We start from the raw sequence: 23,848 nt of genomic DNA, 5'->3' as shown, positions 1-23,848 counted from the left end.
GCACACACTGCAGCAGGGATTTTGGCCCACTCCTCCATACAGACCTTCTCCAGATCCTTCAGGTTTCGGGGCTGTCGCTGGGCAATACGGACTTTCAGCTCCCTCCAAAGATTTTCTATTGGGTTCAGGTCTGGAGACTGGCTAGGCCACTCCGGGACCTTGAGATGCTTCTTACGGAGCCACTCCTTAGTTGCCCTGGCTGTGTGTTGCGGGTCGTTGTCATGCTGGAAGACCCAGCCACGACCCATCTTCAATGCTCTTACTGAGGGAAGGAGGTTGTTGGCCAAGATCTCGCGATACATGGCCCCATCCATCCTCCCCTCAATACGGTGCAGTCGTCCTGTCCCCTTTGCAGAAAAGCATCCCCAAAGAATGATGTTTCCACCTCCATGCTTCACGATTGGGATGGTGTTCTTGGGGCTGTACTCATCCTTCTTCTTCCTCCAAACACGGCGAGTGGAGTTTAGACCAAAAAGCTCTATTTTTGTCTCATCAGACCACATGACCTTCTCCCATTCCTCCTCTGGATCATCCAGATGGTCATTGGCAAACTTCAGACGGGCCTGGACATGCGCTGGCTTGAGCAGGGGGACCTTGCGTGCGCTGCAGTATTTTAATCCATGACGGCGTAATGTGTTACTAATGGTTTTCTTTGAGACTGTGGTCCCAGCTCTCTTCAGGTCATTGACCAGGTCCTGCCGTGTAGTTCTGGGCTGATCCCTCACCTTCCTCATGATCATTGATGCCCCACGAGGTGAGATCTTGCATGGAGCCCCAGACCGAGGGTGATTGACCGTCATCTTGAACTTCTTCCATTTTCTAATAATTGCGCCAACAGTTGTTGCCTTCTCACCAAGCTGCTTGCCTATTGTCCTGTAGCCCATCCCAGCCTTGTGCAGGTCTACAATTTTATCCCTGATGTCCTTACACAGCTTTCTGGTCTTGGCCATTGTGGAGAGGTTGGAGTCTGTTTGATTGAGTGTGTGGACAGGTGTCTTTTATACAGGTAATGAGTTCAAACAGGTAAAGAGTGGAGAACAGGAGGGCTTCTTAAAGTAAAACTAACAGGTCTGTGAGAGCCGGAATTCTTACTGGTTGGTAGGTGATCAAATACTTATGTCATGCAATAAAATGCTAATTAATTACTTAAAAATCATACAATGTGATTTTCTGGATTTTTGTTTTAGATTCCGCCTCTCACAGTTGAAGTGTACCTATGATGAAAATTACAGACCTCTACATGCTTTGTAAGTAGGAAAACCTGCAAAATCGGCAGTGTATCAAATACTTGTTCTCCCCACTGTATATATATATATATATATATATATATATTAGCATTTGAGGGAGTTGACAAGTTTGTCCTCAGATTTTAGACCTCTCAGAGAAGATAAAGCACATTTCTCAGACTAGCACCCAGGGCAATTTGAAATAAATCCCAAAAGAAAACAAAAAAAAATGATTGATTGGGTTGTTTTGATTGCGTTTGAATTTGGTTCCTGTCTACTACCACATTGCTGCAAGTGCCAATACTAAGGTTAGTCTGCATCGACTGGCTTGTCCCTAACTGGCCTAATATGTTTTGGGAACGTTGGCAATGGTTTTTCCCTATCTCTTTCCCTCTAGGTGCCATGTCTATGTAGCAGTGCGACATGCTTGCTGTGCAGATGCTGTCCCCAGAGCAAGAACTCCACGGTGACGCGAGTCATCTACGCCTTCATCCTGTTGCTAGGGACCATTATAGCCTGCATCATGCTGTCACCGGGAGTGGACGAGCTGCTAAAAAAGGTACGAGGCGTGCCAATCAATGTGTTTTTTCAATATACATACTACCATACTTTGTAATCGAAAAAGCCTTGGTTTCATGCATGTTAACATCAGAAGCCTCCTCCCTAAGTTTGTTTTACTCACTGCTTTAGCACACTCCGCTAACCCTGATGTCCTTGCCGTGTCTGAATCCTGGCTTAGGAAGTCCACCAAAAATTTGGAGATTTCCATACCCAACTACAACATTTTCCATCAAGATAGAACTGCCAAAGGGGGAGGAGTTACAATCTCCTGCAGAGATAGCTTGCAAAGTTCTGCTATACTTTCCAGGTCTACGCCCAAACAGTTCGAGCTTCTAATTTAAAAAATGAATCTCTCCAGAAATACGTCTCTCACTGTTGCCGCCTGTTATAGACCCCCCATCAGCTCCCAGCTGTGCCCTGGACACCATATGTGAATTGATTGCCCCCCATCGATCTTCAGAGTTCATTCTGTTAGGTAACCTAAACTGGGATATGCTTAACACCCCAGCAGTCCTACAATCTAAGATAGATGCCCTCAATCTCACACAAATAATCAAGGAAACTTACATTTCCCTCACTAACTTTAAACATCAGCTATCTGAGCAGCTAAACGATCGCTGCAGCTGTACATAGTCCATCTGTAAATAGCCCACCAAATCTACCTACCTCATCCCCATATTGTTTTTATTTACTTTTTTGCTCTTTTGCACACCAGTATCACTACTTGCACATCATCATCTGCTCATCAATCATTCCAGTGTTAATCTGCTAAATTGTAATTACTTCGCTACTATGGCCTATTTATCGCCTTACCTCCTCACGCCATTTGCACACACTGTATATAGACTTTCTTTTTTTCTATTGTATTATTGACTGTACGCTTGTTTATTCCATGTGTAACTCTGTTGTTTCTTACGCACTGCTTTGCTTTATCTTGGCCAGGTCGCAGTTGTAAATGAGAACTTGTTCTCAACCAGCTTACCTGGTTAAATGAAGGTGAAACAAATAAATAAATACTCCACACTCTCATGCTCCGAGTACATTCTCTTGAGTCCGTTCTTGTGAGGGTGAGTGTGGAGAACGCATAATACATTACATTTGAGAAGCACTCACACTCCCCCTAAGGTATTACCTCACACACACTGCACCTCCCCATTCACTGAACCATCTTCTAGCCAGGACAATGACAATAGAGACGAAACAAGATATACACAAAGCTAACATTTACTTCATAACTACCAGCTAGCTATATGTGAATCGTAATAATCTATCTAACCAGATAGTTTAACAGGCAAAAATTACAAACTAATGTTATGCAAGGTAGATGTCAATTATATGTGGCTAGCTAGCTAACAGTAGTAGCACAGATAGAGCAATGGGTTAGTTATAAAAACAATATTTGGTAGTAGTTAGCCAGTTGGCCCTGTTGACTTACTATGGGCTTGCAATCTACGCACACTACAGTGGGTATTGTAAGCAGGTAAACATGCCAAAATTAACACAGCATGTATTTATTAATGTTTTCAAGATACAATATTGTAGTCAGGTAACATTAGATTTGATTGGGCAACATTTCATTCCGAAAACCAGTTTATTTTCTCTCACTTCAGCACATTAATGTCAACAAGTGTTGTGTTGTTTTTTTGTTATTGGTTGCGTCATATTACTGTTAGTTCAAATTTGATTTGTCACATGCGCCGAATACAACAGGTGTCAATGCATGCTTCGAAATGTGTACAGCGGAGTACGCACCCGAGAAGTGCCCTCCGTGCTCCGTTTTGCGTACTTTGATTTGGACTCATGCTCCGACACTCCCGTGCTCCAGATTGCGTGCTCGGAGCGCGCTAGTATGCATATTGAGAAACACCCAGTGTGTGTGTGCATGAGATGATGAGCCATGATGTGTCATAGTAGATGTTTGTGTACATGGTGAATGGTTGCTTTAATAATGCTTGAATACCTGGGGAGGCTATCAGTGGGAAGAGTTAAGTCACACAAAATATAGAACAGTAGGGGCCTACAGAGATACAACTTACTGCATATTGAGGCTGCATTAACATTGCAACTCTGTGTATACTGTCATTCTAAATTTAAACATTGACATATACAGGTAACTGACAAAATAACGGAAACACCAACATAGTGTTTTAAGGGCGTTGTGCCACCAGAGCCGCCAGAACAGCTTCAGTGCGCCTTGGCATAGATTCTACAAGTGTCTGGAACTCTGTTGGAGGGATGCGACACCATTCTTCCACAAGAAATTACATCATTTGGTGTTTTGTTGATGGTGGTGGAAAACGCTGTCTCAGGCGCCTCTTCAGTATCTCCCATAAGTGTTCAATTGGGTTGAGATCTGGTGACTGAGACACACAAACCCTTTAAACCCTCTATGCTCCCTCTTTCAAAGCCACTGATATCTCTTCTTCTAGTCATGGTAGCCAAAATAATGGGCTGCCCAGCATTTTTTATACATGACCCTAAGCATGACGGGATGTTTTAATTTCTTAATTAACTCAGGAACCACAGCAGTCTCTCATGATAGTAGCCAACTTGTTGTTGACCAAAGTGAAAATGTAGGGTTATTGAATACAGAATCGCACAGCTAGACTATAGTAATGCTGTCTACTCTGTACAGTAGATTAGACTGGCCTGAATGGTTTGTGAGAATGTCTATCTGTGCCTGTAGATTCCTGGGTTCTGTGAAGACGGAGCAGGCTCTTCTATCCCAGGAATCCATGCCAACATGAACTGTGAGATCTTTGTGGGCTATAAAGCCGTGTACCGGGTGTGCTTCGGCATGAGCATGTGTTTCCTGGTGTTCGCTCTGATTATGATCAACGTCAAGAACAGCCGAGACCCACGCTCTGCCATCCACAACGGGTAACCACCCATCACATGATGCACCCCCTAAAAAAAAGACATGAAAAAATAAAAAAGTAAAGGCCTAGATGTAATCATATTTATTACTATGCCAACTTTGACTTAAAAGTCAGTATTAAGGTGAATAGCCTTTATTATTATTATTAACTGAAAATAACATGTACACTGCTTGTAACTTAACTAATGTCATAATGAGGTATTGGTAAGACACCCTTGTTTGTACTATTTTCTGTCATACAGTATGACTATCACACTGCTACAGGCACTGTCACAACAACCATTGGCAATATTAATAAAATAATCTCTTACACAACAGGTCACTGAGCTAACGTGCTTTAGGCCACCGTGCCTCTCTGAAACAGAGGAGAATAACTGCACTTTTAAGTAACAGCAATACATCATAAGCCTATTCATATACAGTGCATTTGGAAAGTATTCAGACCCCTTCCCTTTTTTCACATTTTGTTACGTTATAGCTAGGGATGCACGATATATTGGTGAGCATATCAGAATCGGACGATATTAGCAAAAAATGCCAACATCTGCATCAGCCCGATGTCTAGTTTATATAACGCCGATATCCAAAACCGATGTCAAAGCTGACGTGCATACCTATATAACATAGGTAGATGACGTAATGACGCCATGAAAAATACAGCGCTACACAGAACAAAAGCAGAAAAATACTAAGCGCACACTTCCAACAACTAAACAGGTTCAAGTCAAGCAGTCATTTGAATGAGTAAGAACATTTCAGCGAGACAACTCAAAGGCGAAACCCATTAACGCCAAGAAAATATAATTCATTGCCCTTGACAATCAGCCGTCCTCTGTCGTGGATGATGTTGGCTTTCACCGACTGGTCGAGCCCCGTTACTCACTATTTTTCAGATGTTGCCCTACCGGAGTTACACAGTATTGTTGACACTCACATCCATGAGCTACTTGCTATGGGCGTCACTGCTATTAGCTTCACGACTGACATTTGGACCAGCGATGTCAGCCCCATGAGCATGCTGAGTCTGACAGCACAGTGGGTCGACGAGGATTTTGTACTGAGGAGAGCCGTATTGCATGCTCAAGAATGTGCTCTTTCTCATACCGCTGCTGCCATTTCAGTGGCATTTGAGAACATGTTTGAAACTTGGAAACATGAACACTCCTAGCTCCATTCGAACTGGAGAAACAAGTCGAACTGACTGGAGAAACAAGCTAATCAACTGTGTCTGCAGCAGATGTGATACCCTCTGTCATGGCATTGAAACGCCTGCTCAACAAGACTGCCCACACAGACCGTAGTACTCGAGGCTTTGTACTCGAAGCTTTGAACAAGCGATTCGGTGGCATTACCTCTGAGCCTCTTTACTGTGTCGCCACCATGCTCGATGCTAGGTACAAGGACCGCTACTTCGATGCAGACAAGAAACAGGGTTTATGTGAAATGTTACAGACATGGCTGGACAAGATGGAAATGGACATAGTGATTCTCCGTGGCCTTTCTTCCTCGGTGCGCACTGACAGCTGAAACTTCACTGCTTCATATATATGATGAAATCCTGTTTGAGAAAGAAACGACTGAACAAATGAACAACGAAACAGCACAGCAAGTAAGTGAAAGAACTAGGTTTTGATTATGTTTTACTAGTAATGGGGACATATGTAAATGCCAACAAAATAACTTTTGGGTCAGTGTGGTGTGTGCGTGTGCGTGTGCGTGTGCGTGTGTGTGTGTGTGTGTAACCTTTATTTAACTAGGCAAGTCAGTTAAGAACAATTTCTTATTTACAATGACGGCCTACCCTGGCCAAACCCGGACGATGCTGGCCAATTGTGCACTGCCCTATGGGACTCCCAATCACGACCGGATGTGATACAGCCTGGATTCGAACCAGGAACTGTTGTGACGCCTCTTGCACTGAGATGCAGTGCCTTAAGAATGCTTAAAAGGACGCTAAAATTGTAAAATATCGGTTATCGGTAACGATATTGTTTTTTCGGCAAGGAGAATATTGGATATCGGTATCGGCCCAAAATAATATTGGTGCATCTCTAGTTATAGCCTTGTTCTAAAATGGATTAAATATTTTTCCCCCTCATCAATCTACACACAATACCGCATAATGACAAAGCAATAACAGGTTTTCAGACATGTACATCATAAGCCTATTCATGTATATTTACTAGGTATACCCATGCAACAAAATAACCATGTAATATGTGCGTTTTGAAAAATGCTGATACTGTCATATATGTCATATATCAATATATATTATTTTGTATTTTATCTGTACACCACATCAAGAGTGGCATTATTGAAAGATCATACTATTATTTTTTTATTTCATAGTTATTTTCCATACTTTTTATAATGATTCATGAAGTCAATCAAAACATTATCAAAAGGGATTCAGTTGACGAATGACTTCCTTCCCCCATGCAGGTTTTGGTTCTTTAAGATTGCCACCATGGTTGCAGTGACAGTCGGTGCCTTTTATATCCCTGAGGGGCCTTTCACTCACCGTAAGATTGACCCAATTTAAATAAAGAATTTGTCATAATATTTGTCTATTATTACCATGCACAATCCGCATAAACATGAGTGATACACTTTTAATTGTTGATATTACAATTTATTGTATTATTAAGACAATTCATTGTTGATACACGCAATTAATCATTTAATTAGTCATTGTAATATACTAGTAACTTTATACTTAGCAGTGGCTTGTGGATATTTGTGGTACGATGATGATCTCTTTGTGTGTGTGCAGTGTGGTTCGTGGTGGGTATCTGTGGGGCGTTCTGCTTCATCCTGATCCAGCTGGTCCTGCTGGTGGATTTTGCCCACTCCTGGAATGAGTCCTGGGTGGATAACATGGAGAGCGGGAACTCCAGGGGCTGGTATGCTGGTGAGTCTGCCTGACCCTCTGCTAAGGAAGTCAAATCAAATCCAACTTTATTTTAAATGCACTTACAATCGCAACACAGTTAGCAGTCAAATAATACAATGAAGGAGAAAAAAAGGGCAGAATAAAAGAACATCAACACACAAGTGTTTATGATTGGCTAAATTATTTTGCTGATTAGAGATGCTGATGTGACGTTTTATTTGAAGTTGTTGGGGCTGTATTTCTAGACCTAAGGAAAGCTTTTGATACTGTCAACCATAATGTTCTCCTCACAAAACTGTCTAAATTTTACTTTTCCCCCAATGCCTTGAGATGGATGAAATCATACCTTGAAGGCAGAACTCAGTGTGTCAGAGTGAGCAATAAGCTGTCGCCCACTCTCAGCTAGGATGTGGGCATGCCCCAAGAGTTAATACTGGCGTCCCTCCTTGTAATTTTATACATTCATGATTTGCCTTCTGTCTGTACTGGGTCTGAAGTTCAAATGTATGCAGATGATACAGTGATATACAGTACCAGTCAAAGGTTTGGACACACCTACTCATTCAAGGGTTTTTCTTAATTATTTACTATTTTCTACATTGTGGAATAATAGTGAAGATGTCAAAACTATGAAATAACACATATGGAATCATTTAGTAACCAACAAAGTGTTAAACAAATCAAAATATATTTTAGATTCTTCAAAGTAGCCACCCTTTGCCTTGATGACAGCTTTGCTTTTCCAACTGTCTTGAAGAAGTTCCCACATATGCTGAGCACTTGGTGGCTGCTTTTCCTTCACTCTGCGATCCAACTCATCTCAAACCATCTCAATTGGGTTGAGGATGGGTTATTGTGGAGGCCAGGTCATCTGATGCAGCACTCCATCATTCTCCTTGTTGCTTTTTTGTGCTATTTCTCTGTCTGCATGCTATGTGTTGCTTGTCCTATGTTTATCTGTCTGCGTGCTACTTGTTGCTTGGTCTATGTTTCTCTGTCTGCATGCTACGTGTTGCTTGGTCTATGTTTCTCTGTCTGTGTGCTACGTGTTACTTGTCATATGTTGCTCTGCGTGCGTGCTACGTGTTGCTTGTCTTCTGTTTCTCTGTCTGCATGCTATGTGTTGCTTGGTCTATGTTTCTCTGTCTGCGTGCTACTTGTTGCTTGGTCTATGTTTCTCTGTCTGCGTGCTACTTGTTGCTTGTCTTATGTTACTCTGTCTGCGTGATACGTGTTGCTTGGTCTATGTTTCTCTGTCTACATGCTACGTGTTGCTTGTCTTATGTTACTCTGTCTGCGTGCTACGTGTTGCTTGGTCTATGTTTCTCTGTCTGCATGCTACGTGTTGCTTGGTCTATGTTTCTCTGTCTGCATGCTACGTGTTGCTTGGTCTATGTTTCTCTGACTGCTTGCTACTTGTTGCTTGTCTTATGTTTCTCTGTCTGCATGCTACGTGTTGCTTGGTCTATGTTTCTCTGTCTGCATGCTACGTGTTGCTTGGTCTATGTTTCTCTGTCTGCATGCTACGTGTTGCTTGGTTTATGTTTCTCTGTCTGCATGCTACGTGTTGCTTGTCTTATGTTTCTCTGTCTGCATGCTACATGTTGCTTGGTCTATGTTTCTCTGTCTGCGTGCTACGTGTTGCTTGGTCTATGTTTCTCTGTCTGCATGCTACGTGTTGCTTTGGTATGTTTCTCTGTCTGTATGCTACGTGTTGCTTGGTATATGTTTCTCTGTCTGCATGCTACTTGTTGCTTGTCCTATGTTTCTCTGTCTGCGTGCTACGTTTTGCTTGGTATATGTTTCTCTGTCTGCATGCTACATGTTGCTTGGTCTATGTTTCTCTGTCTGCATGCTACTTGTTGCTTGTCTTATGTTTCTCTGTCTGCATGCTACGTGTTGCTTTGTATATGTTTCTCTGTCTGTATGCTACGTGTTTCTTGGTCTATGTTTCTCTGTCTGCATGCTACATGTTCCTTGGTCTATGTTTCTCTGTCTGCATGCAACGTGTTGCTTGGTCTATGTTTTTCTGTCTGTATGCTACGTGTTGCTTGGTATATGTTTCTCTGTCTGCATGCAACGTGTTGCTTGGTCTATGTTTCTCTGTCTGCATGCTACGTGTTGCTTTGTATATGTTTCTCTGTCTGTATGCTACGTCTTGCTTGGTCTATGTTTCTCTGTCTGCATGCTACGTGTTGCTTGGTCTATGTTTCTCTGTCTGCATGCTACGTGTTGCTTGGTCTATGTTTCTCTGTCTGCATGCTATGTGTTGCTTGTCCTATGTTTCTCTGTCTGCATGCTACGTGTTGCTTGTCCTATGTTTATCTGTCTGCGTGCTACTTGTTGCTTGGTCTATGTTTCTCTGTCTGCGTGCTACTTGTTGCTTGGTCTATGTTTCTCTGTCTGCATGCTACGTGTTGCTTGGTCTATGTTTCTCTGTCTGCATGCTACGTGTTGCTTGGTGTATGTTTCTCTGACTGCATGCTACTTGTTGCTTGTCTTATGTTTCTCTGTCTGCATGCTACATGTTGCTTGGTCTATGTTTCTCTGTCTGCGTGCTACGTGTTGCTTGTCCTATGTTTCTCTGTCTGCGTGCTACGTTTTGCTTGGTATGTTTCTCTTACTGCATGCTATTTGTTGCTTGTCTTATGTTTCTCTGTCTGCATGCTACTTATTGCTTGTCTTATGTTTCTCTGTCTGCATGCTACGTGTTGCTTGGTATATGTTTCTCTGTCTGCATGCAACGTGTTGCTTGGTATATGTTTCTCTGTCTGCATGCTACGTGTTGCTTTGTATATGTTTCTCTGTCTGCATGCTGCGTGTTGCTTGGTCTATGTTTCTCCGTCTGCATGCTACGGGTTGCTTGGTATATGTTTCTCTGTCTGTATGCTACGTGTTGCTTGTCTTATGTTTCTCTGTCTGCATGCTACATGTTGCTTGGTCTATGTTTCTCTGTCTGCATGCTACGTGTTGCTTGGTCTATGTTTCTCTGTCTGCATGCTGCGTGTTGCTTGGTCTATGTTTCTCCGTCTGCATGCTACGGGTTGCTTGGTATATGTTTCTCTGTCTGTATGCTACATGTTGCTTGGTCTATGTTTCTCTGTCTGCGTGCTACGTGTTGCTTGTCCTATGTTTCTCTGTCTGCGTGCTACGTTTTGCTTGGTATATGTTTCTCTGACTGCGTGCTACTTGTTGCTTGTCTTATGTTTCTCTGTCTGCATGCTACTTGTTGCTTGTCTTATGTTTCTCTGTCTGCATGCTACGTGTTGCTTGGTATATGTTTATCTGTCTGCATGCTACGTGTTGCTTTGTATATGTTTCTCTGTCTGTATGCTACGTGTTGCTTGGTCTATGTTTCTCTGTCTGCATGCTACGTGTTGCTTGGTTTATGTTTCTCTGTCTGCATGCTACGTGTTGCTTGGTCTATGTTTCTCTGTCTGCATGCTACGTGTTGCTTGGTTTATGTTTCTCTGTCTGCATGCTACGTGTTGCTTGGTATATGTTTCTCTGTCTGCATGCTACGTGTTGCTTGGTCTATGTTTCTCTCTCTGCATGCTACGTGTTGCTTGGTTATTGTTTTGAGTAAAGTATGTGATATCAACTCAAGCAGGTAAATACATGGTGAACTGTAACATAAGGTCAGGTGTCAATAGTGCTGACACTATATAATGCTCTACGACAGAATCTGTCCCGCTTTATAAAAACAATGCAACTAGAATCTGATTCTCTCTATCCTCTTCTGTCCAGCCTTGCTCGCTGTAACTGGACTCAACTACATCATGTCCTTTATCGCCGTTGTCCTGATGTACCTGTTCTACACTCAGTCAAAGGGCTGTCTGCTCAACAAGTTCTTCATCAGTTTCAACATGATTCTCTGTGCTGTAGCCTCTGTCGTGTCCATACTGCCCAGAGTACAGGTAAGCCCTCGATCGGTGTTCATTAAACGCTCATTTAACGTTCATATTCATCATTTCATTTGTGGGTCAGTTTTTAGCATTTGCCCCTGTAGTGGTTAAGGTTAGCGTTTGGGGAGCGTAAGCTGAACCTAGATCTGCTAAATGTTTATGATATGCTTTTGATATTTAACTTTAATCATATGAGTGTGACCCATCTGTGTGTTGATTATCTGGTGACTGCTGAGATAAACTGCCTGCAGTGACGCCTCGAGGATAAGGATTGAATTACATCTTAAAAGACTTGTGGTTAAGAACAAATTCGGGCCCTAATTATAACGCATGTCTACCAGTGATTGGCGGCTGGTGACTTTTGTATATTTATTACTTGAAAGATTTTTAATACATCCTCCCGTTCCTACCTGGAGAAACCTGATGCCTACTCAGATGTCACTTTCATCATGTTTTTTATTTATTTATTATATATATATATATATATATATCCACCACCCCCCCTCTTCGGAGGACAAATATATTTTAGTTTTTTACAGCTTTTCTGCTACATTTACATACATTTTACATACACATTTTACATGTACACTATTGTTCAAATGTTTGTGGTCACTTAGAAATGTCTTTGGTTTTGAAAGAAAAGCTATTTTTTTTGTCCATTAAAATAACATCAATCAATCAATTTTATTTTATATAGCCCTTCGTACATCAGCTAATATCTCGAAGTGCTGTACAGACACCCAGCCTAAAACCCCAAACAGCTAGTAATGCAGGTGTAGAAGCACGGTGGCTAGGAAAAACTCCCTAGAAAGGCCAAAACCTAGGAAGAAACCTAGAGAGGAACCAGGCTATGAGGGGTGGCCAGTCCTCTTCTGGCTGTGCCGGGTGGAGATTATAACAGAACTATGCCAAGATGTTCAAAAATGTTCATAAGTGACAAGCATGGTCAAATAATAATCATGAATAATTTTCAGTTGGCTTTTCATAGCCGATCATCAAGAGTTGAAAAACAACAGGTCTGGGACAGGTGGCGGTTCCATAACCGCAGGCAGAACAGCTGAAACTGGAATAGCAGCAAGGCCAGGCGGACTGGGGACAGCAAGGAGTCACCACGGGCGGCAGTCCCGACGCATGGTCCTAGGGCCCAGGTCCTCCGAGAGAAAGAAAGAGAGAAGGAGAAAATTAGAGAGAGCCAAGATTTTCAAAATGTTCATAAATGACAAGCATGGTCAAATAATAATCAGGAATAAATCTCAGTTGGCTTTTCATAGCCGATCATTAAGAGTTGAAAACAGCAGGTCTGGGACAGGTAGGGGTTCCATAACCGCAGGCAGAACAGTTGAAACTGGAATAGCAGCAAGGCCAGGCGGACTGGGGACAGCAAGGAGTCACCACGGCCGGTAGTCCCGACGTATGGTCCTAGGGCTCAGGTCCTCCGAGAGAAAGAAAGAGAGAAGGAGAAAATTAGAGAGAGCCAAGATTTTCAAAATGTTCATAAATGACAAGCATGGTCAAATAATAATCAGGAATAAATCTCAGTTGGCTTTTCATAGCCGATCATTAAGAGTTGAAAACAGCAGGTCTGGGACAGGTAGGGGTTCCGTAACCGCAGGCAGAACAGTTGAAACTGGAATAGCAGCAAGGCCAGGCGGACTGGGGACAGCAAGGTGTCATCATGCCCGGTAGTCCTGACGTATGGTCCTAGGGCTCAGGTTCTCAGAGAGAAAGAGAGAACGAGAGAATTAGAGAGAGCATACTTAAATTCACACAGGACACTGGATAAGACAGGAGAAGTACTCCAGGTAACCAACTGACCCTAGCCCCCCGACACATAAACTACTGCAGCATAAATACTGGAGGCTGAGACAGGAGCGGTCAGGAGACACTGTGGCCCCATCCGAAGAAACCCCCGGACAGGGCCAAACAGGAAGGATATAACCCCACCCACTTTGCCAAAGCACAGCCCCCGCACCACTAGAGGGAAATCCTCAACCACCAACTTACAATCCTGAGACAAGGCCGAGTATAGCCCACAAAGGTCTCCACCACAGCACAAACCAAGGGGGGGGGCGCCAACCCAGACAGGAAGATCACGTCAGTAACTCAACCCACTCAAGTGACGCACCCCTCCTAGGGACGGCATGAAAGAGCACCAGCAAGCCAGTGACTCAGCCCCTGTAACAGGGTTAGAGGCAGAGAATCCCAGTGGAGAGAGGGGAACCGGCCTGGCAGAGACGGCAAGGGCGGTTCGTTGCTCCAGAGCCTTTCCGTTCACCTTCACACTCCTGGGCCAGACTACACTCAATCATATGACCTACTGAAGAGATAAGTCTTCAGTAAAGACTTAAAGGTTGAGACCGAGTCTGCGTCTCTCACATGGGTAGGCAGACTGTTCCATAAAAATGGAGATCTATAGGAGAAAGCCCTGCCTCCCGCTGTTTGCTTAGAAATTCTAGGGACAATTAGGAGGCCTGCGTCTTGTGACCGTAGCGTACGTATTGGTATGTACGGCAGGACCAACTCGGAAAGATAGGTAGGAGCAAGCCCATGTAACGCTTTATAGGTTAACAGTAAAACCTTGAAATCAGCCCTTGCCTTAACAGAAAGCCAGTGTAGGGAAGCTAGCACTGGAGTAATATGATCAAATTTCTTGGTTCTAGTCAGGATTCTAGCAGCCGTATTTAGCACTAACTGAAGTTTATTTAGTGCTTTATCCGGGTAGCCGGAAAGTAGAGCATTGCAGTAGTCTAACCTAGAAGTAACAAATGCATGGATTAATTTTTCTGCATCATTTTTGGACAGAAAATTTCTGATTTTTGCAATGTTACGTAGATGGAAAAAAGCTGTCCTTGAAACAGTCTTGATATGTTCGTCAAAAGAGAGATCAGGGTCAAGAGTAACGCCGAGGTCCTTCACAGTTTTATTTGAGACGACTGTACAACCATCAAGATGAATTGTCAGATTTAACAGAAGATCTCTTTGTTTCTTGGGACCTAGAACAAGCATCTCTGTTTTGTCCGAGTTTAAAAGTAGAAAGTTTTCAGCCATCCACTTCCTTATGTCTGAAACACAGGCTTCTAGCGAGGGCAATTTTGGGGCTTCACCATGTTTCATTGAAATGTACAGCTGTGTGTCATCCGCATAGCAGTGAAAGTTAACATTATGTTTTCGAATAACATCCCCAAGAGGTAAAATATATAGTGAAAACAATAGTGGTCCTAAAACGGAACCTTGAGGAACACCGAAATGTACAGTTGATTTGTCAGAGGACAGACCATTCACAGAGACAAACTGATATCTTTCCGACAGGTAAGATCTAAACCAAGCCAGAACTTGTCCGTGTAGACCAATTTGGGTTTCCAGTCTCTCCAAAAGAATGTGGTGATCGATGGTGTCAAAGGCAGCACTAAGGTCTAGTAGCACGAGGACAGATGCAGAGCCTCGGTCTGACGCCATTAAAAGGTCATTTACCACCTTCACAAGTGCAGTCTCAGTGCTATGATGGGGTCTAAAACCAGACTGAAGCATTTCGTATACATTGTTTGTCTTCAGAAAGGCAGTGAGTTGCTGCGCAACAGCTTTTTCTAAAATTTTTGAGAGGAATGGAAGATTCGATATAGGCCGATTAGTTTTTTTATATTTTCCGGGTCAAGGTTTGGCTTTTTCAAGAGAGGCTTTATCACTGCCACTTTTAGTGAGTTTGGTACACATCCGGTGGATAGAGAGCTGTTTATTATGTTCAACATAGGAGGGCCAAGCACAGGAAGCAGCTCCTTCAGCAGTTTAGTAGGAATAGGATCCAGTATGCAGCTTGAAGGTTTAAAGGCCATGATTATTTTCATCATTGTGTCAAGAGATATAGTACTAAAACACTTAAGTGTCTCTCCCGATCCCAGGCCCTCGCAGAGCTGTGCAGATCCAGGACAGCTAAGCCCTGGAGGAATACGCAGATTCAAAGAGGAGTCCGTAATTTGCTTTCTAATGGTCATGATCTTTTCCTCAAAGAAGTTCATGAATTTATTACTGCTGAAGTGAAAGCCATCCTCTCTTGGGGAATGCTGCTTTTTAGTTAGTTTCGCAACAGTATCAAAAAGAAATTTTGGATTGTTCTTATTTTCCTCGATTAAGTTGGAAAAATAGGATGATCGAGCAGCAGTGAGGGCTCTTCGGTACTGCACGGTACTGTCTTTCCAAGCTAGTCGGAAGACTTCCAGTTTGGTGTGGCGCCATTTCCGTTCCAATTTCCTGGAAGCTTGCTTCAAAGCTCGGGTATTTTCTGTATACCAGGGAGCTAGTTTCTTATGACAAATGTTTTTCGTTTTTAGGGGTGCAACTGCATCTAGGGTATTGCGCAAGGTTAAATTGAGTTCCTCAGTTAGGTGGTTAACTGATTTTTGTCCTCTGACGTCCTTGGGTAGGCAGAAGGAGTCTGGAAGGGCATCAAGGAATTTTTGTGTTGTCTGAGAATTTATAGCACGACTTTTGATGCTCCTTGGTTGGGGTCTGAGCAGATTATTTGTTGCGATTGCAAACGTAATAAAATGGTGGTCCGATAGTCCAGGATTATGTGGAAAAACATTAAGATCTACAACATTTATTCCATGGGACAAAACTAGGTCCAGAGTATGACTGTGGCAGTGAGTAGGTCCAGAGACATGTTGGACAAAACCCACTGAGTCGATGATGGCTCCGAAATACTTTTGGAGTGGGTCTGTGGACTTCTCCATGTGAATATTAAAATCACCAAAAATTAGAATATGATCTGCTATGACTACAAGGTCTGATAGGAATTCAGGAAACTCAGAGAGGAACGCTGTATATGGCCCAGGAGGCCTGTAAACAGTAGCTATAAAAAGTGATTGAGTAGGCTGCATAGATTTCATGACTAGAAGCTCAAAAGACGAAAACGCCATATTTTTTTTTGTAAATTGAAATTTGCTATCGTAAATGTTAGCAACACCTCCGCCTTTGCGGGATGCACGGGGGATATGGTCACTAGTGTAACCAGGAGGTGAGGCCTCATTTAACACAGTAAATTCATCAGGCTTAAGCCATGTTTCAGTCAGGCCAATCACATCAAGATTATGATCAGTGATTAGTTCATTGACTATGACTGCCTTTGAAGTGAGGGATCTAACATTAAGTAACCCTATTTTGAGATGTGAGGTATCACGATCTCTTTCAATAATGGCAGGAATGGAGGAGGTCTTTATCCTAATAAGATTGCTAAGGCGAACATCGCCATGTTTAGTTTTGCCCAACCTAGGTCGAGGCACAGACACAGTCTCAATGGGTATGGCTGAGCTGACTACACTGACTGTGCTATTGGCAGACTCCACTAAGCTGGCAGGTTGGCTAACAGCCTGCTGCCTGGCCTGCACCCTATTTCATTGTGGAGCTAGAGGAGTTAGAGCCCTATCTATGTTGGTAGATAAGATGAGAGCACCCCTCCAGCTAGGATGGAATCCGTCACTCCTCAGCAGGTCAGGCTTGGTCCTGTTTGTGGGTGAGTCCCAGAAAGAGGGCCAATTATCTACAAATTCTATCTTTTGGGAGGGGCAGAAAACAGTTTTCAACCAGCGATTGAGTGCTGAGACTCTGCTGTAGAGCTCGTCACTCCCCCTAACTGGGAGGGGGCCAGAGACAATTACTCGATGCCGACACATCTTTCTAGCTGATTTACACGCTGAAGCTATGTTGCACTTGGTGACCTCTGACTGTTTCATCCTAACATCGTTGGTGCCGACGTGGATAACAATATCTCTATACTCTCTACACTCGCCAGATTTAGCTTTAGCCAGCACCATCTTTAGATTAGCCTTAACGTCGGTAGCCCTGCCCCCTGGTAAACAGTGTATGATCGCTGGGTGATTCGCTTTAAGTCTAATACTGCGGGTAATGGAGTCGCCAATGACTAGGGTTTTCAATTTGTCAGAGCTAATGGTGGGAGCCTTCGGCGTCTCAGACCCCGTAACGGGAGGAGTAGAGACAAGAGAAGACTCAGACTCAGACTCCGACTCGCTACATAATGGGGAGAACCGGTTGAAAGTTTCTGTCGGCTGAATAAGCGACACCGGTTGAGCATTCCAACAGCATTTCCCTCCAGAAGCCATGAGAAAGTTGTCCGGCTGCGGGGACTGTGCGGGGGGATTTATACTAACGTTACTATCTGTACTTACTGGTGGCACAGACGCTGTTTCACCCTTTCCTACACTGAAATTACCCTTGCCTAACGATTGCGTCTGAAGCTGGGCTTGTAGCACAGCTATTCTCGCCGTAAGGCGATCGTTCTCCTGTATATTATGAGTACAGCGACTGCAATTAGAAGACATCATGTTAATGTTACTACTTAGCTTCGGCTGTTGAAGGTGTTGACGAACCATGTCCAGATAAAGCGTCCGGAGTGAAAAAGTTGAATGAGGGAAAAAAGTTGCGATGGAAAAACTAAAAATATAAACGGTAATTAAAAACAAAAAACGTAAAGTTGTCAGCTAGCAAAGTAAAGTAAAGTTGGCAGCAAAACGCACAGCAACAAAACGCACAGGAACACGTCTGCAGATTCAACAGGAAGTTGAACGGTCAACTTCCTGGCTAATTGATCATTAGAAAACCCTTTTGCAATTATGTTAGCACAGCTGAAAACTGTTGTCCTGATTAAAGAAGTAATAAAACTGGCCTTCTTTAGAGTAGTTGAGTATCTGAAGCATCAGCATTTGTGGGTTCGATTACAGGCTCAAAATGGCCAGACACAAATAACTTTCTTCTGAAACTCGTCAGTCTGTTCTTGTTCTGAAAAATGAAGGCTGTTCCATGAGAGAAATTGCCAAGAAACTGAAGGTCTGGTACAACGCTGTGTTCTACTCCCTTCACAGAACAGAGCAAACTGGCTCTAACCAGAATAGAATGAGGAGTGGAAGGCCCCGGTGCACAACTTAGCAAGAGGACAAGTACATTAGTGTCTAGTTTGAGAAACAGACGCCTCACAAGTCCTCAATTGGCAGCTTCATTAAATAGTACCCGCAAAACACCAGTCTCAACGTCAACAGTGAAGAGGCGACTCCGGGATGTTGGCCTTCTAGGTAGAGTTCCTCTGTCCAGTGTCTGTGTTCTTTTGCCCATCTTAATCTTTTCTTTTTTTGGCCAGCCTGAGATATGGCTTTTTCTTTGCAACTCTGCCTAGAAGGCCAGCATCCCAGAGTCGCCTCTTCACTGTTGACATTGAGACTGGTGTTTTGTGGGTACTATTTAATGAAGCTGCCAGTTGAGGACTTGTGAGGCGTCTGTTTCTCACTAGACACTCTAATGTCGTTGTCCTCTTGCTCAGTTGTGCACCGGGGCCTCCCACTCCTTTTTGTATTGTAATCTGTATAATTGTAATCTGTATAAAGACAAAAAGGCAATTTTCTAACAAAGGATGAACATTTCTTAATAATCTACTGGAGAACCATTTTGCATTTAAGTACAGTATAACGTATGTATGAGTGAAGCTTTTAGTGAGAGGTTTAAAGCTTTTATATTTAATAATTTTAGCCCCCCCCCCCAAACTCATATTCATTATATAAGTAGGCATGTTTAATTTTGTCTGGCTTAGCATTCCAAATAAAATGAAATATTTTTTTTGCTCAAATGATTTAAAAAACATTTAGTCTGGAGTAGGCAGTGCCATTAGTAAGTAAGTAAACTGTGATAGGACCAAAGACTTAATCAATGGGATTTTTCCATAAATAGACAATGTCATCATGTTCAAGTTTCAACGTTTATTTGCCCCATGCACAGCATACAACAGGTGTAAAACAGTACTGTGAATTTTTTTCTCGAGAGCGCTTTCCAAACAATGCAGTGATAATAATATAGAGAAGAGTTTCCCAAACGCGGTCCTGGGGCCTCCTAGGGGTCCCTAGCACTATACAGCTGGTTCAAATAATCATCAAGAATTGATTATTTGAATCCGCTGTGTGGTGCAAGGGCAAAAACCAAAACTTGCCCCAGGACCGAGTTTGGGAAACCCTGATATAGATCATAATTTTTTTTTTTAATGGAAGAAAAAAAACATGTTTTTGGAATCCGTTTGTAAATCACAGTTGTTTTGTTGAATTATTTTTAGAAATTCCAGCCCCAATCCGGTCTACTCCAGTCCTCCTTCATGACTATGTACACCATGTATCTGACCTGGTCGGCCATGACCAACGAGCCTGGTAAGAGACACTGTTATAGCTGCTACCCCAACAGCACCCTTTACCTGTTCATATATTGTTCATTATTAATTCATACTTAATTAACCAATAGTTTAAATGCTTCTCTATATGACTAATTACTGGGTACTATCAAATAAATTCTCAATTACAAACACGTACTTGCTTAAACTCTACATTGCCCGAGCAAATTGTAAATTCACCTGTTCAGCTCGAGTCAAACTGAAAAATCACCACCCCCTCCCATGGATTAATGATATGATTATGCTTTACAACTAATTAATTAAAATATATATATAAAAATGAAAGGGAGAAAAATGTCATCTCAGTCTTACATTTTTTTCCCTGTGGGGCAACCACCCCCCGGGCCCTCTTTAGACCGTACATGTAACCCCAGCCTGCTGAGCATCTTCCAGCAGACACTGGTGCCCACGCTGGCCCCACTGGAGATCGAGAACCAGACGACTGTGGTGATCATTGGCACCGAAGAGCCCATCCTCTCCTCCCCCTATCTGCAGTGGTGGGACGCCCAGAGCATTGTGGGATTGGCCATCTTCATCCTCTGCATCCTCTACTCCAGGTGTGATTGGTCAGCAAGGCAGACTTGGGTACAGCTACAGCACATTGTGGTTTGGGGAATAGAAGTAATGTACATTTGTTGGTGCCTCACAGTATTAGTGGATGTGGTGACTCCCTCGTTCACATAATTAGAATTTCAGTTTGCAGTTTGAGCACTCTGAAAAGCGCTAATGCAATCCACTTTGGTTATATTTTATTAAAGCATTACAATAATTTGAAATACTTATAAATGCTTATCCATGCTTATTGTTAGATTATAAATAAACAGAGTAAAACAGACAACTAGGAAAAGCTCAAACCAAGTTTATTCCCCCAATGGGTCAGACAGCTGAACAGACAAAAACACATTTACTCAAGAACTGGTATTTAAACCTTCCTCGTATGGTGAGACAGCCAATACATCTCTGTTGCTAGGCAGGAAGTTAAGTGATATGGGTAATAAACTGTTCCTTCATGTGACCTGACCTGACCTCGGCCCCCATTCCTCACTAATCCAGAGCTATCCACCCTTATCAGTGACCGCAACCATGTGATTGCCTTTTCATTTACTCAGTAACATTCCAAGCTCCTGGCTCATATCCAACCTCCATTGACCCCACCATATACATTCCTCCTACAGATTACCATTAACTTCTGGTGTAGCAAGTATTTCAAATTACAACCCAACAACTGAAACCAGACTATGGCCCTTCTCCTCTCCATAGGATACCTAATATCTAACAATAACATGTTCTGACAGAATGTTAACTCTCTGTATTCCCCTCTCTCCCTCAGTAACATGAATAAGGATATTTCATATTTCAAGTTTTAAAGTCAGAACCCATCATTATAAATGCTTTACATGTTATGTTATAATTGCTAATGAAATTATAGTGCTTATTATAATGCCTATAAATGTGTACTTCCTTGCAGCATCCGCTCGTCCAACACCAGCCAGGTGAACAAGTTAACCATGGCCTCTAACGACACAGTGATCCTGGAAGAGAGTAAAGCAGGCACCCCGGACGAGGAGGGAGGGACGGGGAGCAAGGGTCCCAGGCGTGTGGAGGATAACGAGAGGGACACGGTCCAGTACAGCTATTTCTTCTTCCACTTCATGCTCTTCCTGGCTTCGCTCTACATCATGATGACTCTCACCAACTGGTACAGGTCAGTATGGCCAAACTACACAGATGACCAACGTCGTGAAGTGCTGTGTCTGAAAACGTTACTAGCTGTCAAGTCTTTGCTTCCTCCGTCCTTGTTTCCTTAATTCCCTTTGAGGATTTGTTCTTGGTACACCTTGGAGAGGATCTAAGGTTCCTCACTCTGAGAACCTCCTCCAATGAGCTTTGAAGGTAATTGAGAAAATAAGAACAGAGGGAGCAAGGATTTGACAGCTAGTGACATTTTCAGACACGGCCATGTTGTCAAGCTTGGTCATGCACATTTTGAGGTGAAGTTGAACTCCTCTTTTGGAATCCCATTGTGTAAGTCAAAAATAGGGAGGAACCACAATGTTTTGACACTAAAGAGGAAATAACATTAATTACACATTGTGTTCTTTTATAGTTCAACATTTTATATTTCAATGGAGACAGCTCCATCTCTCTAAAATGAAAGTGACCACAAAGCAACACTGCAACGCAATACTTTTACCATGGATATTTATCTTACAGATTCACATCGTAACAATTGTTCAGATATGACTATATATACAAATCTTATTTTCTCCCCATACAGTCCTGATGCAGACTACAATGCCATGACCAGCAAGTGGCCGGCGGTTTGGGTGAAGATCTCCTCCAGTTGGGTATGCCTTACCCTCTATACCTGGACCCTGGTCGCCCCAATGATACTCACCAACCGGGACTTTAGCTGAAAACGGTTCCACCAACTCAGTATTTTCTTTTCACTTTCCTTATTGTCATTCCTGATTTAGTAAAAAAAAACTGTGCGTTTTACATAGACATTGACCACATTGCCTACATTTCAAATGATTGCCTGTCAAAATGAACTGTTTTGTTTTGTGTATTAGATGTTGATGGTTTCGCATAACAAATCTCTTTAGTTAGCCTTTTAGATGCATTAGAAGAAATAGATTCACATATGAACCTGGTGTTAAATCGCTAACCTTGTTGGTACATTTGAAGGTTTACACGTGTTTTTTAGTCCATTTTGTGCAATTAGGGACCAAATCATGTATTGATGGTTGACCTTTATGTCAAAGGAACATTATTATTTTTATTTTTTTTGTACATTCTCTCAATGTAAATTCATCTTTGACTGACTGACATTACAAACCAAATATAAGAATGTAAGATCCTTTATCTCTTGAGTAAATATAAACGGAGTATACCAAACATTAGGAACACCTTCCTAATACTGAGTTGGATCCCCCCTTTTGGACTCAGAACAGCCTCAATTTGTTGGGGTATGGACTCTACAAGGTGTCGAAAGCGTTGTGTTGTGACAAGGTAGGGGTGGTATACAGAAGATAGCCATATTTGGTAAAAGACCAAGTCCATATTTTGGCAAGAACAGCTGAAATGAGCAAAGAGAAATGACAGTCCATCATTACTTTAAGACATAAAGGTCAGTCAATCCAAAAATGTCAAGAACTTTGCGGTCACAAAAACTATCAAGCACTATGATGACACTGGCTCTCATGGGGACCGCCACAGGGAAGGAAGACCCAGAGTTACCTCTGCTGCAGAGGACAAGTTCATTGGAGTTACCAGCCTCAGAAATGGGCAATTAACTGCACCTAAGATTGCAGCCCAAATAAATTATTCACAGAGTTCAAGTAACAGACACAAATCAACATCAAGTGTTCAGAGGAGACTGCGTGAATCAGGCCTTCATGGTTGAATTGCTGCAAAGAAACCACTACTAAAGGACAGTAATAATAAGAAGAGACTTGCTTGGTCCAAGAAACATGAGCAATCGACATTTGACGGGTGGAAATCTGTCCTTTGGTCTGATGAGTCCAAATTTTAGATTTTTGGTTCCAACCGACTGGTGCTGTATATTTAGCACTTCTAATTACATACAGTGGGGAGAACAAGTATTTGATACACTGCCGATTTTGCAGGTTCTCCTACTTACAAAGCATGTAGAGGTCTGTAATTTTTATCATAGGTACACTTCAACTATGAGAGACGGAATCTAAAACAAAAATCCAGAAAAACACATTGTATGATTTTTAAGTAATTAATTTGCATTTTATTGCATGACATAAGTATTTGATACATCAGAAAAGCAGAACTTAATATTTGGTACAGAAACCTTTGTTTGCAATTACAGAGATCATACGTTTCCTGTAGTTCTTGACTAGGTTTGCACACACTGCAGCAGGGATTTTGGCCCACTCCTCCCTACAGATCTTCTCCAGATCCTTCAGGTTTCGGGGCTGTCGCTGGGCAATACGGACGTTCAGCTCCCTCCAAAGATTTTCTATTGGGTTCAGGTCTGGAGACTGGCTAGGCCACTCCAGGACCTTGAGATGCTTCTTACGGAGCCACTCCTTAGTTGCCATGGCTGTGTGCTTCGTGTCGTTGTCATGCTGGAAGACCCAGCCACGACCCATCTTCAATGCTCTTACTGAGGGAAGGAGGTTGTTGGCCAAGATCTCG

General features: G+C 42.6%; 1 protein-coding gene across 1 annotated transcript in view; it reads left to right on the top strand.

Moving 5' to 3' along the window:
* Window positions 1-22,189, top strand: part of LOC139536275 (serine incorporator 3-like) — a 28,574-nt gene extending 6,385 nt beyond the window's left edge. The window contains exons 2-10 of the mRNA XM_071336652.1: window positions 1,624-1,785; window positions 4,474-4,667; window positions 7,108-7,187; window positions 7,439-7,576; window positions 11,306-11,475; window positions 19,568-19,658; window positions 20,034-20,235; window positions 21,147-21,383; window positions 21,957-22,189. Of these exons, the coding sequence (XP_071192753.1) occupies window positions 1,624-1,785; window positions 4,474-4,667; window positions 7,108-7,187; window positions 7,439-7,576; window positions 11,306-11,475; window positions 19,568-19,658; window positions 20,034-20,235; window positions 21,147-21,383; window positions 21,957-22,095 (1,413 nt within the window). The 3' untranslated portion in view covers window positions 22,096-22,189. The remainder of the gene's footprint in view (window positions 1-1,623; window positions 1,786-4,473; window positions 4,668-7,107; window positions 7,188-7,438; window positions 7,577-11,305; window positions 11,476-19,567; window positions 19,659-20,033; window positions 20,236-21,146; window positions 21,384-21,956) is intronic.
* Window positions 22,190-23,848: the final 1,659 nt, after the last annotated feature.

The sequence above is a fragment of the Salvelinus alpinus genome, chromosome 12 (assembly GCF_045679555.1).
Source record: "Salvelinus alpinus chromosome 12, SLU_Salpinus.1, whole genome shotgun sequence".
In the NCBI taxonomy this organism is placed as follows: Eukaryota; Metazoa; Chordata; class Actinopteri; order Salmoniformes; family Salmonidae; genus Salvelinus; species Salvelinus alpinus.
This window is presented reverse-complemented; position numbering and strand designations above follow the sequence as displayed.